Genomic DNA, 7,594 nt, shown 5'->3' on the forward strand with positions numbered 1-7,594 from the left:
GAGTCAAAGTCTGAAAGAAATAAATTGAGGCCAATTGACTTTCCTGCTTTTCACCTTTATAGGTGGGGAAAAACGATGTATAATTCTGAGATCTTGTATATCAGACAGACACTGAGATATGATATGATATAAGGCATTAATAATGCACCTGTACACAAGTGTTTCTAGGTGCCACAAGACGAGGGACGAAAGACATTATTAGGCCTTGTGCCATTCGGATCATGCAGGTGCGACAATAGAAGTGCAAGGGGAAGGAGAGGGAGAAGTGCAAAGGAGAGGAAAGGGGGAAGTGCAATCAGGGCAGCATGGCTCTGAGTAAGTACGGCCAGGGCAATGTGGCTCTAGTTAAGTGCAGGGGGCTTTAGGGGTTACAGTTCCAGACCCTAAGTGCGCTGTAGGCCAGCAGGCAGTGCAAGGAAGATGGATCGTGGAGGAGCCTGGTACCCGGTGAGACTCTGAGGAAGCCAAGCAACCAGTCAGGGCAGTTATACAGGTATGGTAACAAGGGAGCGAGAGAGAGAAGGCAGAGGAGAAAAAGAGGGTGGGCCAAAGGGGCCAGATAGACATTGAAGAGCCAGGGTGAGAGGATAGGGCCCTGTGGGACACCACATGTGGAGAGGGATGTGGTGGAGAGAAAGGATCCAAGTTGGACCTGGGAGGGGCGGTCCAGGAGGAAGAAGGTCAGCCATGGCAGGTCCTGATTCGTGATGCTCAGGTTCACACAGAGGGCATCATCACGAGTTGGGCGGTAACACCGGCGCTATTAGCGCGGGGGTTAATAGCCCTACCGCCAAACACCACAGCGCTATTAGCGCCGGATCACAGGTTTGGCGGAAGGGTTATTGCCCATTCCCCATTGGGCCCATTCGGGAATTCCTCATTCCCCATTGGGCCAAATGGGGAAAATTCATGCTATTACCACCGGCGGATTTCCTGCCGGCGGTAATCGTGGCAAAAATCAGCAATTTTGCCGCAGATTTCCCCCCAGCTCACAGCTGGGGGGAAATCCGCCAAAGCCATGATCTGACAGACCCTTAAATGCGGCGGTAATAGCACTACTGCCGGATTTAAGGGTTACCACCAGACTCGTGATGAGGCCCAGAGTCTGTTGATCAGGGTGACGTGATTGACCGTGTCGAAAGCAGAGCAAAGGTCAAGGAGGATGAGGACAGAGGGAGAGCTGGAATCAAGGTTGGAGAGCAGATATCACGAGTGCTCAGGAGAGCAGTTTCCGTGCCTCTGGCTGACCTGAAGCCAGACTGATGGTCATGGGGGCAGCCAACAGATTCAGTATGGAAGGTAAGCTGGGAGATGGGCAGCTATTCCAGGTGTTTTCCCAGGAAAGGAGTGATAGAAATCGGCGATAGTTTGCTGGCCATAAAGAATCATCAGAAGGCTTTTTTAGGAGGGGTTGCACAAGGGAGTGATTGAGAATAGATGTCTACGTATCACAGTTGAATACAGTTTAATAAACCATTAGGGACCCAATACAATGTAAATTACCCCACAAGATTTGTCTATCAATCAAATCAAATGCTTCCTCCAAATCTGAAAAAAGACTCAAATAATTTCCTTCCCTTAGCCTTACCGTATTTCTCCATGATGGTGCTCAGGGTGAAGCAGAGGTCCAATGTACTAAGTCCTCCCCTGAAACCCGCTTGGGAGGGCTTTGAAATATTGTTACTTTGAGCCCCTTCCTCCAGTCTGAGCAACAAAAGTTTGAATAATATCTTACTTGCAATGTCCAGTAAAGAAAATTGGCCTGTAACCATGGGGGCTGATGGTTCAATGACTACTTGTCCACAGAGATGGCATAATGCCTGTCTCTACAATTGCATTAAACATAAAACAATGTGGTTTCATTTGTCAATGTGGCCCTCTCTAAAAGCTCCCATTGTTTTTCAATATATTTATTTTTGTCTTTTGCAATTGTTATATGCCCTTTTAAAATGTAAAGCTTGCCAGCCGTGCACACACCACTCATTAAATCATGGTTCCATTTTCTTTTCAACATTCCACTTTCTGCATCAAACCGCGGGGCATCCCTTTCTTAAGCCTAGGCCTCCTGAACTGGGGCCACTGTTTGCCAATAGCTATGTCCTGGATATTTTTAACCCAAGACTCAAACAAACTGACTCTTTCATTTCAGGCAAAAGAACTGTTTAACAGTTTTCAGACTAAAGGCCTCATTACGAGGTTGGCAGCAACCCTGTAAAACTGTTTCTGTCGCCTGATATCCCAGTGACACTGTGATACCACAAGGGCGGCGGTAACGGTTACTCCCCATTTCCATGCAGTCCCAGAGGACTCCATGGAAATGGGGAAACGGAAGCACTGTTGCTAACTGTGACAACCGTGCTGGTAGGGGCCTGAAAACCCAGCAGGTCAAACCTGCCGGGGCACCCGTGGCCCCTGCTGGCATCATTGTGGTATGGCGGTCCGGAAAGGGTGCCGGTACGTTGCTACCGGCACCCTTATTTCCGGGCCACCATACTTGGAATACGGCCCAATGTCTTTTACATTTGTAATTATTTCCAATGCCTCCTTGTCAAGCTTAGGCATCGCCAACCAGCCCCCCTGCCCGCCAGGCTGTTGGACATCTTCTTGGTGCCTTCCCATGGCTATTGGAAAGTGTATTTGAGAGGATAGTGAACACTCTCTGTTCAATCAGAACTGCAAAAGTTCATAACATTCCTAAAGAAAAACCAGTCCGCAATACAGTAATCAATGACTGAGGAATTCTATTACTAGGCTTGTATGCATGGGAATGCCCCATTTGCCACTAAGGATCCTGGAAAATCACTGGGCAGAACCCCAAAGTTCACCTGACAATCAGTGCTCCATTTATGACCAATTTTACTGTCCAAACGTTTGCACTAAATTTCTTACACATATTTTGCTCAAGAACCCGAAGCCCCTGCTAATGTCTATTGAATCCTATTTTAATTTGAACAACTTGACTGATCCTATCTGTCTAAAAATGTCCTACTGGCCACCCAATTTCCTCAACATTTCCTGTAAACAATGACTCAACGTCAACTAAAGTTAAAGGCCTTGCAAATTTCCTTTACTAGATTTGCACGTGGTCTAGATAACTGTTAAATACTGCAGATTATAATGTTCTCTTAGGAGTCTTAGCTTTATTGCAATTCTCATTTGTGCTGCAATCATTTTTCCTCCAACTCAGTGCCGCTATCTTTCAAAGAATGGATGTTGTGCACCATTTCATTTGATATGCAAATGTTACTCATTGCACACAAAGGGTTGGGGACCCCTGATCTAGAGGTGACAGCAGATGTGATCTAGAGGGCAAAAGACATGTGTTCTTGTGGTAACAAGACAGCTGGTCTTGTGGTTAAGGCGGATGTGGTGTAGGGGTATCTCAGGGGCAATGCGTTTGTCTTGGAAGCAAGGGAATGTGGTGCAACATAGGTTCGAATCCCGATCCCACGCTTAGAAACCACTGACTGATATTAAGCGTGCAATACATGAACAATGAAATTAAAAAATAAAATGACAATAACAACAGTTGTGCTCTAGTGGTTCCAGGAGATGTGGTGTACTGGTTGCTGGCGATTGAATCCAATGGTTGTTGGAGATGTGTGTTAGTGGTAACACTGGATGTGGTCTAGTGTGTTCAAGAGATTCATGCAGTTTTGTAGCTACAGACAAGAACAGATGGACTAGTAGTTATAAGAGGTGTGTTCTTCTGGTAACATAAGTTTTGGGCAAATGATTGCAGGAGATGGGGGTCTTGTGGTTATAGGGTGGGGTGTACTGGTTGCAGCTGTAGTCTAGTAATTGTTGGTGGTTGTTGGGGTTGTTGGTGGTTGTTTGGGGTGTGATCGAGCAGTTATAGTAGTTGCAGTGCAGAGGTTACAGTATTCTAGAGGTTGATGGAGATGTGGTCCAGTAGTTACACGAGAGGCTGTAGCTACAGAACAGAAGGACTAGTAGTTATAAGAGATGTGGTGACCCCGGTTGCGGGATACATGGTCTAGTGGATACAGGATGGGGCGTACCGGTTGTAGAAGATGTAGTATAGTAGTTGTTGGGGATGTGGGCAAGTGGCGGCAGATTATGTGGTTACAGGTTTGGTCTAATGGTTGCAGGAAATGTTTTCTAGTAGCTACAGGAGATGTGCTCAGTAACAGGAGATGTATTCTGGAGATTGTTGTTGTATGTTAGTGGTTGCAGGTGATGTGGTCTTGTGGTTACAGTAGTTGTGGTCTGATGGTTTCAGGAGAATGTGTGCAGCAGCCACAGGAGTTGTGGTCTAGTGGTTAAGACATATATGTTCTAGTAGTTACATGAACCGTGGTCTACTGGTTACCGGATAGGTAGTGTAGTGGTTACAGCAGATGTGGTCTAGTGGTAAAAAGAGACAAGACATGATGTAGTGGTTATAGGAGATGCAGTCTAGTGATTACAGGAGATGTATTCTACTGGATGTTGGAGTTGTGTGCTAGTGGTTGCAGATGATGTGGTCTTGTGACTCCAGGAGATGTGGTCTACTGGTTCTAGTTGTTACATGAGCTGAGGTCTAGTGGTTACAGGACAGTTAGTCTAGGGTTACAGCAGCTTCAGGCTAGTAGTAACAGGAGATGTGGCATAGTGGTTAGAGCAGATGCAGTGCAGCGGTAATATTAGATGTGGCATAGTGGCTGCAGGTGATGCGGTCTAGCGATCATAGGAGATGTGGTCTAGTGACAGCAGAGGATGTTGTAGTCTAGCGATTGTTGGACATTTGCAATAGTGGTTTCGGGAGATGTCGTTTGGTAACAAAAGAGGATATTATGTTTTGTTTGAGTTCTTTGAAACTGCGCCATATCACCACCATTGTCCTTTCAAAGCACTCAGGCGTGTATGGAAGTTGCTATACTGCACACCCTCCCGGGGGATCCTGGCCGTAAACTGCAGAGGGGGGAGGGAAGTGGTGGGGATGAGGGTACAGAGAAAACCAACAGTGGCTTCCAGGAAGCGGGCAGATTACAGGTGCATGGACAGCGTGTGTGAGAGCGCGGGTGGCAGGGCCGTTCAGGTAACGCAGGTGATAGATCAGGATTGCAGAAGTTAGGGGGGGTACATTTTGAGGCGTCCGCGCGAGAAGCGGTGGGGTGTGAGTAAAAGTAGTGTGGGGCCGTGTGATGGGGCTCAAGCAGACCCTGGAAGCGTGGTGGGGCTTTTAGTGTTTTCGTCCCACGAAACAATCTCTAGGAGTCTAATTCTGGGCCTCCCAGGCCTAGAGGCCTAGACTGGCCAAGGCAAGCAAAGACTCAGAGAAAGGTGGGCGGAGCAAACAGCGCGCGTACAGGGGGGACCAGCCAGGTAAAGCCAGGCACTCGGGTGTGAAATGTCCTAGCCAATGGGCCAGCTTTTGATGTCCTTACGTTATTGCAAGTCTGGTGGTCTAGTGGACCCAACGCCGACTTGCCCACATAAAAGCGTTGTGTGATCCTGGGCAGCTCCCATTATTTCCAAATGCCTCAGTGTCCTAATCTGCCAAAGACGGTCCTAGAAAGAGGCTTGTGGCAGTTTTGAGCAGCAAGTAAACCCGCGGCATTCGCGTATGCGCCGGCCCAGCCCCCACCCTACCTGTCGCTGCTGGTTGTACGCAGTCAGGTTGGTGTTGTAATCCCAGCTGGCAGACACGCTGTTGAAGAGGATGACTTCGGCGGTGCTGTTATAAGCATCGGCAAATAGCTCTGCCCCGGTCTCGTCCGCTGTGAAATTCCCCGGCAGGTACATCTTGTCCAGTGCCAGGGCGGCTGGCACCAGCAGCAGGAGGAGCCCCCATGCCCGGCACACCATCTTGGTACTCTGTGGGTTTCTGCAAGGATCTCCCCGCCTCACCTCGCCAGAGAGATGCTCCGCGGGCTGCCAGGAGCTTTTAACTGCAGCCCTGTGACAGCCCTGCCCACAAGTGCTGCCTCCCCCGGCAGATAAGGGGCATCCGCGCGCCCTGCAGTGCCACCAGTCCCGGCGTCCAATGCTGGCGGCACGAAGAACATTAAGGGGGCAAATTCGAATCCAAAGTCCTGGCGGGTGGCGCTGGAGCCAGATAAGGGGGCGTTGCTTAACACGATACCTTGGACTGTGCCCGTGTCCAGGGTAAGCGCCGTGTCGGCTCCTGGGCTCTGGTGTGCGGCGTATTCTGCCCTAGGACAGCGCACGCAGGGAAAGGAAAGGAGGGAGGGGGGGAGCAAGCCAGGACGAAGGAAAGGAGAGGTGGGGGGAGAGAAAGAAAGAAAGAAAGAAAGAAAGAAAGAAAGAAAGAAAGAAAGAAAGAAAGAAAGAAAGAAAGAAAGAAAGAAAGAAAGAGAAAGAAAGAAAGAAAGAAAGAAAGAAAGAAAGAAAGAAAGAAAGAAAGAAAGAAAGAAAGAAAGAAAGAAAGAAGAAGAAGAAAGAAAGATATAGAGAGGGGAGAACGCAAGAGAATATAAGAGGGTAGAAGAGAGAATGGCGAAAACAAGTAGGGGGTAATCAGGACATCAAGAACGAAGGGATTACGAAAACAATGGGGAGTGGGGGGTGATGTATCGAAAAATAAGATGGGGGGAACACAAAAGGAAACACATATGTAAGCCAGGAGAAAATGCAAATGAAAGTAGAATGGGGAAGTAAAACAATAAGGGGACAAAATGAAAGTTAAGAGCGAATGAAAATAACAGTAGAATATCAAATAAAGTCAAGAAAGACAGAGATGAGCACAGAAAGAAACAGGAAAGAAGACCGTCTGGCGAGGGTCGGTGATGGAGTCCGGGGCGGGCAGCGGCCGAGGGATGAGGCGGAGCAGCCGTGCGTCCCCGGCAATGGAGCGATGGCTCCGGGCACCGGCCGCCACACTCGGGGCACCGTCTTCAGGGGGAGAGAAAAAGCGACTGCGGAGACGCGAGGAGGGTAGAGGGGCGAGGGGGGAGCAGAGGAGAGAGACCGGGAAAACAGCGCGAGAGAAGAGATAGGTGGGGGGGGGGAGAAAGAGCTCAGGGAGAAGGCGAGAGAAGTGCTGAGAGAGGAGACGGACACAGATGATAAGAGGAGGAGGCAAGAAAAGAGGGAGCGCGTGCAGAGATGGGAGGAGGTGGGAGAGGGGAACAGAGGAGAGAAAACTGGAAAACAGCGAGAGTGGGGAGAGAAGAGATAGAGGGAGAGAAAGAGCTCAGGGAGAAGGCGGGAGAAGTGCTGAGAGAGGAGACGTGCACAGATGATAAGAGGAGGGGGCCAGAAAAGAGGGAGCGCGTGCAGAGATGGGAGGAGGTGGGAGAGGGGAGCAGAGGAGAGAGAAGAGATAGAGGGAAAGAAAGAGATCAGGGAGGAGAGGGCGAGAGAAATGATAAGAGGAGGGGGCCAGAAAAGAGGGAGCGATGGCAGGGAGAGGGGAACGAGAAAAGAGGAGCAGGTGAAGGTAGGGGACCGAGGGCACCGAGGGAAGATGAGGGAAAGGGGGAGAGAGAGAAGCAAGAGGGAAAAGACAGGGGCAGACTGAAGAGGGCAGAGCGAGGAGAGGAGGAGAGAGACGACATGGAGTGCAAGGGGAGGCGAGAAAGCATGGGGAATGGGGAGGGAGTGATGGCAGCTTGTGGGGCAAGAGAAG

At 49.4% G+C, this 7,594-nt stretch overlaps 1 protein-coding gene across 1 annotated transcript in view; it reads right to left on the reverse strand.

Moving 5' to 3' along the window:
* ACE (angiotensin I converting enzyme) overlaps positions 1-6,244 on the reverse strand; it is a 342,068-nt gene extending 335,824 nt beyond the window's left edge. The window contains 1 exon segment of the mRNA XM_069634130.1: positions 5,596-6,244. Within this exon segment, the coding sequence (XP_069490231.1) occupies positions 5,596-5,811 (216 nt within the window). The 5' untranslated portion in view covers positions 5,812-6,244.
* Positions 6,245-7,594: the final 1,350 nt, after the last annotated feature.

Source organism: Ambystoma mexicanum, chromosome 13 (assembly GCF_040938575.1).
Source record: "Ambystoma mexicanum isolate Mex_15411 chromosome 13, UKY_AmexF1_1, whole genome shotgun sequence".
In the NCBI taxonomy this organism is placed as follows: Eukaryota; Metazoa; Chordata; class Amphibia; order Caudata; family Ambystomatidae; genus Ambystoma; species Ambystoma mexicanum.